Consider the following 12753-nt stretch of genomic DNA (forward strand, 5'->3'; position numbering starts at 1 on the left):
TATATTTTTTATTTGCCCAAATGCTGTGTTTGGTGTCGATTAATAACATTAAATATTTCTAATTAGACAAAATGCATCCGTGAAAAGTGATGATATGATAATTTAGCGTCAATCATTGTTTACTTTCACTTCTTGATTCGCATTATATTATTGTTGTTTTTCAAAAATGTTAATATAAAGTGAATGATATAAATGTCAAAAGTATTTTGAGTCTCAACAAGGGTTGTTTCGAACCAATGCGTGCAACCACAATGTTCAAAACTGAGCGAATTCACATTGCAGGGTCACAGTTATCTCCCTTTGACAAACAATCACCCGACACATATGTCTTGTTTGTTATTCGCCATTTTCAGTATTAACCCTGCATCGAGTGTGTAGTGTAACATCGTATATACATCTGCTCTGTATATGTTGCGGCAAATGTAGGAATGGTTAACATTGAAGGAGAACTCCGATGTTGACGCCATGACAAATGTATGGGCAGTAGTGAAACGAGGAAGTTCTATTTTTAGTAACTTAGTATAAATAAGCTCCACGCTGGCCGATCGTCAGAACACGGTTAGTTAGGAAGTCGGCTACAAACATGGCCGAGTCGGTAAGTATTTTGTAATGATCTGCCTGATTGATCTATGATATATTGAGAGAATAACCATCGCGCTGCAAGACATGTAATGCTCCATCCCGAGTTATTGGGGTACAGGCTAAAACGGCACATCAGTAAAACGCTATCGATTTCGCGGGCGTAAACACCTCATTTGACGAAAACGGCTACTATTTGTCAGGCGAAAACGGCTACTATATTTGTCAGGCGAAAACGGCACCTTTTTAATAACGATAAGCACTCTTTGTGTGGTAGTATATGTGCTTTATTTACACGCTTTATTATGTTATGTTGTATGTGATTTATTCATTGTCTTGTCAAGATGATTGTCTTCACTTAGTTGTGAATTGTTTGGCAGAAGCTCTAAAAGTTTCTTCAAGACCTTGACGTACACAAGAGGCAACAACTTGAAATTACTGCCGGCACGCATGAGTGAGTGAGTGAGTTGGGTTTACCAACTTTTACGGCAAGCGTGGTTTGCTGAAGACCTATTCTACCCCGGATATTCACGGGTCGATTGTGGGTTCGAATCTCGTTTCTCTCCGATTATGTTTCTAGGTTTGTCAGCACCATACCCGTGGTCGTGGGTTTCACCGAAGTGGTAAACGTCTGAGGCCTGCATCACTTCGGGCTTTCCTCCCACATTAAGCTGACACGCCGTGATATATCGACTGGAATACTGTTAAAAGCGGCGTTAAACCCAACCTGTGTGGGCCACTCCGCTGAATCCACCAGTGACATTTATCCATTGTAACGGAATTGACGTTAATGTATTACAGGAACCAATCCCCGACGCCACAGCCAGCTACCCCCGGGAACAGATCCTAGCGACTCTGTACGGCCAGGCTGTGGGGGATGCTATCGGGCTGTTGACAGAGTTCCTCACAAAACAGGAGGCAAAGGAGGTGAGCACTGATCTGCTTCATTTAGCAGCCGCTTCAACTTTTTCTCAATACAGTAAACTACGGTTATAACGAACACGCTTATAACGAACTGGCGGATATAACGAACTGGTTTTGATGTCCCTGCCATTTGCTGTATATATGCTGTATATATATGCTTATAACGAATTACGGCTATAACGAACTAGAATTTGTGGTCCCTTTGAGTTCGCTATAACAGTAGTTTACTGTATTCTCTTACCTGCATTGATACCGCGGGCAGAAATAGCGTTTTGATATTGTATTAAGTCGCTGTAAAATATATACAGTAAACTACGGTTATAACGAACACGCTTATAACGAACTGGCGGATATAACGAACTGGTTTTGAGGTCCCTGCCATTTGCTGTATATATACATTACATCTGAGTTCGCTATAACCGTAGTTTACGGTACATAACAATCGCCTCCGCATATATATGTAGTTCGTCCAACAATATTGTTTAAATAGTAAATAAAAACTAGGTACACAGTTTGGAATGAGTGAGTGAGTATGGTTTTTCGCCGCTTTTCGCAATAATCCAGCGACCCCTGAAGATTCCGGGTTAGAATAGGTCTTCAGCAACCCATACTTGCCGTAAAAGGTGACTATGCTTGTCGTAAAAGGCGACTAACGGGATCGGGTGGTCAGGCTCGCTGACTTGGTTGATACATGTCATTGATCCCAATTGCGTGGATCGATGTTCATGATATTAATCACTGGAGTGTCTTGTCCAGACTCGATTATTTACAGACCGCCGTCATATAGCTTGAAAATTGCTGAGTGCGGCGTTAAACAACAAACCAACCAACCATTAATCCAGCAATATTTCGCTTGGGACACCAGAAATGGGCTTCACACATTGTACCTGTCGGTGATATTGTACTGCGTCTAACTAATGAACGGGTAAGGACAAATCGAACCTTCATAATTAACCTGAACGCACTTTCTCTTTTACTTTAAACCGTGAAACACAGTCCTTACATGTAAAAGTCCCCTGTCGTCTAAGGGCAATCTCATTGTCATTGTTAACATCTTCCCGAGGCAAGGGAGTTAACTGACTTTAAAAGTCCAGTTTCCACCCTTGCCGAACTAGGCTGGAATTCCTTGGCTCGTAGCGCCACCAGTGGCTATTACGAGGAATGTCCCTTCTAAGCCTCTCCTATTGGCCAATCAGATTCAACCTCTCGTATCACTTGCATTTGCTTCAAACAAAACGGTGGCGCCCAGACAAGACGATCTGATCGATAATCAAGATCTATATTGTGATAAAACGAGTCTTACATCGCGAAGTGCATCAAATCACGTGAGCACCTTGATTAAAAACATGAAAAGATACAGAAAATATTTGTTGACAACGAGTTAGCGGTGCACATGCTTTGCAAATCCTGCAGTTGACCGATCTATGCATTACACTTAAGGAACCGGATGTCGATTTTGGTGCGCGATTTTGATTGGACTATGCATAGACTCGTTAGTCCAGCCAAAATGTAACTCTATAATACCAGCCTAGTTCGGCAAGGGTGGAAACTGGACTTTTATAGTCAGTTAACTCACTTGCCTCGGGAAGATGCATTGTTAAAGGCTCTGTAACAGTGACGAGTTACCTATGTATTGAATTGTAGTTGTAGGCTCAACGAAATATTTGTGCGTTGAGAATAATGGTAATGTCTGAAGTTGTGTATCCTACTAAATGAGAAAATATGAGCCATCGTCTTGGTCTTTATCCACAAATGAACTACTGGTTGCTGCAGCTGACTATTGAAGCCGGATATCCCATTCATCCCTCTTTTGCGTTTATTGGATGATGCTGTCTTCAATGGATTCATTAGTGTTACATGTTTTTTATCTTGCAGCACTTCGGCAAGGTGAAGAAGCAGCTGGAGTTGGAGCACAAGGATCTGTGTGTAGACTCGCACAGGAAGGCGTGGGAGGAGGGCGACTGGACGGATGACACGGACCAGATGATACTGATTCTACAGTCTCTAATAGATAATGATGGACAGGTGAGGTATATTCCCTCTTGTAGATGATAATGGACAGATGAGATACATACTCCCTCAACACTCTGTTATAGATAATGATAGACAGGTGAGAGATTTTCCCTCTACAGTCTCTAATAGATAATGATGGTCAGGTGGAATATACGCATTCTATTTTCTATAAGACAAGGACTGTTGAGGTGCACCATTCTTGCAGTCTGATAATGAGGGGCAAGTATGATACAATAGAAACAATGACATTTTTTGTAACTTAAGGACATATAGATGCTACCATATGCAAAGGTGGCAACATTTCTGTCGGAATCTAGCCCTTGACAACGTACCAAATGGAACCACGCACATACATGATTTTATTATGCCTCAAAGTGAGATTGACCAATGAGAGAGCAGAACTGCTGACCCCACATAAGCCTGTGTACCGTCAGTAACAGCCATCTTGGATTTTTCAACATCCACCTCACAAATTTCACATGGAAATTCTGGTACAGAAATTCGTTATTCGACACTGTTTTGTGTTTTAATATCATTAATTTTGATGTGCTAGGACGTTTATGTTTTTTGGATCACGATCGAGACTTTAATAAAAGATTATATAAAGTTAAAATTATCGTCAAGGTTTGGCCTCTGAGGTTTGAAGAGTAGTCTCACTTTGACCCTTAACGTCTTAGCTTGTAAGTGTTAAGTTTTGAGTTTTAAGTTTTGACATGACATGTGCGACAAAGATACCAAATAGTGTAAACTTTTCGGCATAATAAATTCGTTATGGTGTCTTTAGTTGCCGCGTACGACTGACGCCTCGCCCAATATTTTTCTGCTAACCTAATATGACACCATATACGGCAACTAAAGACACCATAACTAATAATAATTCTTTCCTTATTCAGGTGATACCTGCGGATTTTGGTGGGAAGTTAAAGACTTGGTCAAAGAAAGGTTTTCCTGAACTGAATGATGAGAGGGGCATAGGACTTGGGAGAACCACCAAGGCAGTCCTGTCTCACCCCGAGTACCCCCAAGAGGCACATAAGGTATGTGATGAGAGCGGGCGGCTTCCTTATACCTCTTTTTACAGGCGGTCGTGTTGTAGGACACTTATTTCTCTTCTTACGGGCGGTGGTATTGTACGATATCTTATTCCTCCTTTTACAGACGGTCGTATTGTACGATATCTTAATCCTCTTTTTATGGGCGGTGGTATCGCAGGATATCTTATTCCTCTTTTTACAGGCGGTCGTGTTGTAGGATATCCTTTTTCTCTTTTTACAGGCAGTCGTATTTTATGTTTCTTTTGCTGCAGTCGCTCCTGTGGAATTCCGGGTTTGAATTGATCCCCAGCAACATATGCTTGATGTACCAAGCCCGTGTCAGCGTACCCCGTTGTCGTGAATCGTTGACCGTAATATCAGTCTCTGGATTGTCTGGTCCATTCCTGATTTTAACAGGCCGCCGTCCTGTAACTGGAATCTTTGGAACAGTATTGTTAAGTGTGGCGTTGTACAAATATATATATATATATTGCTATATATTGTGACAAACATTGTGTTGAAAATGAATACGATATTTTACTTGTATGTGAATACTATTGTGAAATCATAAACAAATATCTTGTTGTTTGTTTGTTGTTTAACGCCGCATTTAGCCATATTCCAGCTATATGACGGCAGTCTGTAAATAATCGGATCTGGACCAGACAATCCAGTGATTGACATCATGAGCATCAATCCACACAATTGGGATCGATGACATGCATCAACCAAGTCAGCGCGCCTGACCACCCGATCCAGTTAGTCGACAAGCATAGTCGGCTTTTACGGCAAGCATGGGTTGCTGAAGACGTATTCTACCCCGGGAAAAGTACAATAAACTACCGTCAATACATTAATTTCAAATGTTAATGTCATTCACAAATGTTTATGTTACACTCAACCTGTCGATGTAGATTCATTGTTCAAACTAAACGCCTTACTCCTCATGTGTGATTATTATTGTAATTATAGGCCGATGGCCCACATTATATTATGAATAAAATTTTTTGGATTGAACGGAATTGTGACTAGCAATTGATAACATTGTCCTTTTTTTAGGCAGCGTTTGATGTTTGGGAAGCGAACCGTAGAAATATCGCCCCTAATGGCGCCGTCATGAGGACGTCAATTCTGGGGATACACCAGTACTGGGACACTGACGCCGTGGCTGATAATGCCGTTGCCATATGTAAGACGAGCCATCATGACCCCAGGTCAGTACGCTTAATAGCATATTTTAAATTACGTTTTACGTTTATGTTTTCTATGACATGACGGTAAGCTACAGAAAGTAGTATACTAGATTCATTTGGTTTTGTTTGTTTGTTTGTTGCTAAACGCCGCACCATATTCCAGCTATATGACGGCAGTCTCGCCATCAGTACACGGGTTTGTATCCACTGCGTTCCTGCATAACCCGTGAATACATACGGGCGATGTGTGGCGTACTGACACGTCTGTTTAGTGTCAAGTTTTGTTTGTTTGTTTGTTGTTTAACGCCGCACTCAGCCATATTTCAGCTATATGACGGCAGTCTGTAAATAATCGGGTCTGGACCAGACAATCCAGTGATTGATATCATGAGCATCCACGCAATTGGAATACGATGACATGCACCAACCAAGTCAGCGAGTCTGACAACCCGATCCCGTTAGTCGCCTCTAACGACATGCATAGTCGCTTTATCTGGCAAGCATGGATTGCTGAAGACCTATTCTACACTGGATCGTCACGGGTCGATTCATTAATCAATGTCCGAATCGAGAATTCTACATGTCGTCGTAGCATAGGTATACATTGAAGATTCCACGGACACATTCACAATTGGGATCACAGTAGATAAGGCTTCTGAAGTTCTGTTTATGATAACACAACTATTCATAGAGATGAGTGGTTTGATAGCCGTAAACCTTGGTTCTACTCCCCACCTGGGTATCAAGTGTGAAGCCAAGTTGTGTCCCCCCTTATGATGTCACTGAACATTGGACCGCCTCCGTGGTCTAGTGGTAGAGCGTCCGCCCGGAGAGCGGAAGGTCCAGGGTTCGATCCCGGCCGCGTCATATCAAAAGACGTTGAAAGATGGTACTTGTTGTTACCCTGTCTTGCGCTCGGCATTAAGGGGCTAAAACAAGGACTGGTCGGCTCGGAGTCAGTATACTGTGTCTGAGTGGGGTATTCATGTTAAACTGCGGCATGGTATCTCAGTGAGCTAGCACTATAAATCGGCATCAGTCCGGACTAGTACAAGCAGCCACACATACACACACACGTTTCATCAATAAGTGTGGTTAGGAAGTGAAAGTGTTAAAGCATTGGTTCGTCGAGCCGGAAACCCTGGTTTGATTCCCCACATGGGTACATTGTGTGAAGCTCAGCTGTGTCACCTGCCGAGATCAGTAACTGAATGCTACTTTCATAAGGTGAAATTAGGATCACTAGTCAATAGCGTCCCATGTTTTGTTCCCTGAGGTAATGAATAGGTGATGAATCGTGATGCTCATAGAATCACAACTTGTCAAAAATATGTGTGGTTAGGTTAAAGCGTTGGTTGGTCGAGCCAGAAAGCCAAGTTGGTTTCCCTACTGTGATATCACCGTATATTGCTGAGACGGCGTTAATCCATACTTGTTCATTTCCACAAAGAAGTTTATCCCAAGATAGGATATTCTTTTTAATTTTTGAATATAGACAGTAATATACTGCGTGCTTACTCAGAGGAAAGACATTATGACTGCTTTCAAGCTATCCCTGGGACGATTGGGGTGGTTTTAATCGGCAGGTTGAAATTGTCTGACACATTAACGAGGTGTACTTGAATATTGAGATCTACATTTCGTTGTAGGTGTCAGGCATCGACAGTTGCGGCTTCAGTCGCCATCAGCCTGATGTTGAGGAGGCAGCCTCGGCACATCAAGAAGAACGGCAGCTATGACATAGACAGGATTATACAGGAGTGCTTCCAGGTGGCGTCTTCCAAGTGTCTGGAGACAGATCAGCAGGTAATAAACAATGTTGTTTCAGTCTTCATTGTGACCAATCAATAGCTATATCATCCATTATGTTCGTTTAAAGACCCACACAGCAATATCCATTGGGTGATATTATGAGCAACGATCCACGCTGTTACGGTACGACGAAATGCAACTAAGTGAGTGGGTGAGTGAGTTGGATTTAACGCCGCTTTTAACAGTATTACAGTTATATCGCGGCGTGTCAGCTTAGTGTGACAGGAAAGCCCGAAGTGATGCAGGTCTCAGACGTTTATCACTTCATTGAAACCCACGAGCACGGGTATGGTGCTGACAAACCTAGAAACATAATCGGGCCGAACCGGGATTCGAACCCACAATTATAGGTTTCTGGCGTGCCCAAGGGACGCAACAGCAATGCAACTAAGACACCTATCATAGACACCCTATACATTAAGTCTTATACATTGGTCATATATTAAGAAACCTGTGTATCTCAACAGCATTTGTTCATATCATTGTTGAACATGTACTTGTAGCTTGTAGTCATTGCCTATGACATAAAATAAAGACCAATTATTGACAATAATTTAGTTGCCATTTCTAACAAACAAAAGGCATATGCGGATATTTCAAATCAAAACGAACAACGTACACATTTTTATGTAAATCATACGAGCGTGCGTGCGTGATATTCCATCAATAACAGTTCAAATCTCATTAAAATCAGATCTTAGTTCTCAACATCGCTAAACAAAGACCCGAGGACGTCCCATTTCGGGTCACGCCGGAACGTACTTCCATGCTTGTCAGATCTGGATAGTGGCACTCGGAATGTGCTTTCTATTCGTTCAACGTGGAAAAGGTTACAGACGTAGGATACCATTGTTCATGCGCATACCGGACGCGCATGTAACGGCGAGTATTTGTAATGCGGTTACGTCCTTTTGGCTCGCGGCAAATTGTACTTCCGCCAAAATGAACTCATAGAAATGTAAATTTGGGCAAGAGTTACCATCCCCGATTCGTTATTTTGGGGGTATGCTGTGTTGATAATAATTTGAATATCCTCTGGTAACATGTTGTTTTTATTTTATAATTATATTTTACAATGAATAAACATTTGAAATAAGCCAGTTTGAAAAATATCTTGATTTTGTAAAATGCTTTTTTGACTGATGAATCCATTTTTTTCGAAAATGTGCTTTTAAAGTCAAATGATGTGTGAAATTAAAAATGTTTTGACTTGAATATTCATTTTTCTGTTTTGTGTCATATCAATACTGTAATATGTCTATCTAAAAACACTCATTTCATAATCAAACCTTAAAATGATCATTTTATTGGCACAATGATTTTATCACCCGGTGCCTCTAGATGGCGCCACTTATTAAAAAAATGCCGTGGTGACTTGTTTTTTTTTTATTGCGTAATTTGATTCAGGACATATTTTCCTACAAAATGATACCAAATTTACCCATTTCTTGATTTTTTAATATTTTTTTTTGTATGCAACCTCTTTAACACCAGGTATTCGGAACGATAGTTACGGTCTATATGATCTGATTCCGTCAAAATCATCGTCTATCCCTTGCTTCAATGGGGTAGAAATGTGAAACAGAAGAGACTTTACATAGCCCGTGTTAAGTACTGCCATGACAATCTAGGCCAGCTATCAGACATTCCAGAATGCTCAGTTTTCAAATTTTGAATCGAAATTTTTCAAAGTGTCGTAAGCACTGGAACTAGCCAGTTTGAAAATTTGGCCGTAGAGCTTGAGAAAGCTACTTATTGATTGGTTAATGTAGACTTCGTGTCAGCCATTTCATTGGTTGGTCAAAGTTAGTGAAACGTCGTTCGGGCGTGACCTTCATTGAGGTGTCCTCCGATCTTTGTTTAGCAGTAGGGAACACTAAGATATGATTTTAATAAGATTGTAACAGTTGCATCTATTTTATCACACCCAGAAAAAAGAGCTGAAGAAGTACCTACTGTGTGAGAAGATACAAGACCTGAAACTGTGTGAGTTGGGAAAGATCGGCTACACTTACAAGTGTCTGGGCTGCGGGTTCTGGGCCCTGAAACAGAAGGACTTCAGGAAGGCACTGCAGACAATTGTTATGGAGGTTGGTTGTGGACATAATATTACTTTCCTTTCAATGCTAATATTACTTAAGTGCATTAAGAGTATTCTACACATCTGAACGTATTTATTGTTTCTGATAAAACTGTTCTGCCCCTAAAGGCAGGTGATGCTGACACTAATGGTGCTGTAGCTGGAGCTCTCCTGGCTTGTAAGTTAGGAATGTCTGCACTTCCGGTGTCATGGGTGTCCAAGCTCAAGCACAAGGATTGGCTGGATGACAAAATTGAAAGGTAAGGACATAAGATATAAAGCGTCACCATGATGCCATTGAACAACAATATTGAAGCAAGTGATACAGATGTCTGAGTCTACACCAAAACGTCGCCTCAACCGTAATTACGACTTGTTTATCCACACAAAAAAACTGCCATTGTTTATCACATCAACATCAAAAGCCACTCAAAGAACTTGAAATGTGAACATCTTGATAAAAGTCCCGAAGTTTATGTGCATGTGCAGAACATTTATCATCCAAAACTGGCTCCCACAGGAGATATCGCTTGGGTGCATATTGCTCGAAATTGCATCACAATGCTTTGCAGTCCATTGTGACTTCATTGGTTAAGATGACGTCACAATCAAATGATATCACTAATGGCCCTGCTACTGAAGCTGTTAGCAGTACTTTTTACACTTATAAGACAATGCTTATTACTGTCTACAAACTGAAAAAGTTTGAAGAATGATGTTGGATGATAAATAAAATCTAACCCGAGTGTCTTTTGATATCAAATATCTCAACACTCGTTGATAACAGTGGAAAAAATCCTCGGCAAGCCTCGGAGTTTTCCCACTTTTATCAACTCGTGCCGATATATTTGATATCAAAAGACACTCGGGTGAGATTCTCTACATCTCTGCAGCATGTTTGCTTTGAAATTGCAGATTTCTAAACATTTTGGTGCGAATGAAAGACGGCAAAACAACAACAACTCCAGTAGCTGCTGATCAATCAAGTCAGGACCAAGAAGGTTAACACACGAAGACCATGACACTTGTAAATATCAGTCCTGTCATCAACTTATGGACAAATTAATATCGATGACAAACACACATGATCAAATTTGATCTGTATATTCACCCTGAGAATCACGAATTTGTTATGTGATGATATTTCGTTTTATGCTAACCCTGTGATATTAACTGTAATACTGTTCAGAGCAGTGTAAAAAACAGTTTTTGTGCTTACATGATCTTCCCAGTGGGGAAATCTTTGAATATACAAAGTTTTTGTGCTTACATGATCTTCCCAGTGGGGAAATCTTTGAATATACAAAGTTTTTGTGCTTACATGATCTTCCCAGTGGGGAAATCTTTGAATATACCAAGTTTCACTGTCTAATTATAATTATGTTCTGTGGATATAAGACGCATGTAATATTTTTCATATATTCATCTTAACATTTTTTGTTTCCTGGGTTGAGGCATTTGTTTGCTAAAAGTGGCAATTCTTTTCTGTTTAGTCAATACGTTTGTGGGATGAAGGAAGTGCTGTGTCATCAATCTTTATTTACATTGAGTTTCGCAGTAGATGTGTAGTTTTTACAGTTTTATATGATGTATGTTAATGTAAATGGCATAGCATATTCTCGTGCACAGTCCCTATACATTACCAGGGGTAGAGGAGAGTAGTGGTGGATCGTCAGACTGGGTTTGATGTGCCTCGTTCCTGGTGCCTCCCAGACGTGATATAACTGGCATTCTGAAGCTCACCCATGTTTGAGTTCCTTGAGCAAATCTATCCACTTGACATGAGTGAGTGAGTGAGTGACTATGGTTTTACGCCGCTTTTAGCAATCTTCCAGCAATATCATGGCGGGGGACACCAGAAATGGGCTTCATACATTGTACCCATGTCGGAATCGAACCCGGGTTTTTGGCGTGACGAGCGAACGCTTTAACCACAAGGCTACCCGACCGCCCCTGACATGAGTGCACACTCATTCATTCTCTGGCACTGCCGTGTTGTATTTACTTATTTTTTCGCTATTCGTTGCATTGTGTAGTGCAGCATCTTCGCATCATTTTCACCACTGCCATATATTGTTTCCCTCGCCTACTAGATTCATTAGATTTTGTTTGTTTGTTTGTTGTTTAACGCCGCACTCGGCAATATTCAATCTATATGACGGCGGTCTGTAAATAATCGCGTCTGGACCAGACAATCCAGTGATTGACATCATGAGCATCGATCCACGCAATTGGGATCAATGACATGCATTAACCAAGTCAGCGAGCCTGACCATCCGATCCGGTTAATCGCCTCTTACGACCAGCAAAGTCGCCTTTTACGGGTCGCTGAAGGTCTTGAAGTCAGGTAATGAAATGAGGTCATGTATAATTTAAGGAAGTGAAATGAGCTGTACTCCCTGTAGGCGAACTCTTCCATTGCCTGATAGTGAAGCCATTCGTCACTACTCGCCCCTTTCCGTAACATGCAAGAAGACTCGTCCCCCTATCGATGATTGTTATGTGGGAAAATACGACAAACCAATCGGAAAAATAACACGGATAACACGAGTTGGTCACGAATGATATTGAAGCAAGATTGACGCATGGCTGTAGCACATTCGTGACCAACTGTTATTTCGGGATAAGCCGAAAAGCGACTCGTGCCCCTCTCGTGGCCATTTTTGCAACCGGGTTCCGTCTTAGCGCAAACGGACATTCCTCAAACAATTGTCAACTCGTTGCCTAATGGTTCACATATTTTTCCCCATATATCATTTATATTTCAGATGCAGTTAAAAGAGCATCAGGACATGCGAAATTATACAGTATGATTGAAAACATTTAACTGTGTCTTGGGTATATTTTTAGATGCAAGAAATTATTTCTGAGGGATTCTTTGACGAAGAACTTGAAATCATACGCGCATTCTGATTGGTTTGTCGTATTTTCGCACATAATATTCATCGATAGGGGGACGGGTCTTCTTGCAGGTTACGGAAAGGGGCGAGTGGTGACGAATGGGGGACGAGTCTTCTTGCAGGTTACGGAAAGGGGCGAGTGGTGACGAATGGGGGACGAGTCTTCTTGCAGGTTACGGAAAGGGGCGAGTGGTGACGAATGGGCTGTAGCCCATGTT

At 41.3% G+C, this 12753-nt stretch overlaps 1 protein-coding gene across 1 annotated transcript; it reads left to right on the forward strand.

The window, feature by feature from the left end:
* The first annotated feature begins 327 nt into the window (after window positions 1–327).
* LOC139445202 (uncharacterized protein YegU-like) lies at window positions 328–11936 on the forward strand. Its single transcript, XM_071226333.1, has 9 exons — window positions 328–595; window positions 1381–1506; window positions 3379–3528; window positions 4410–4553; window positions 5610–5764; window positions 7393–7549; window positions 9487–9645; window positions 9765–9895; window positions 10551–11936. Exons 1-9 carry the CDS (start codon window positions 584–586, stop codon window positions 10639–10641), a joined length of 1125 nt encoding a protein of 374 aa, XP_071082434.1. The 5' UTR covers window positions 328–583; the 3' UTR covers window positions 10642–11936.
* Window positions 11937–12753: the final 817 nt, after the last annotated feature.

This window comes from Haliotis cracherodii, unplaced genomic scaffold, assembly GCF_022045235.1.
Source record: "Haliotis cracherodii isolate W230 unplaced genomic scaffold, xgHalCrac1.p SCAF_6, whole genome shotgun sequence".
Lineage (NCBI taxonomy): Eukaryota > Metazoa > Mollusca > Gastropoda > Lepetellida > Haliotidae > Haliotis > Haliotis cracherodii.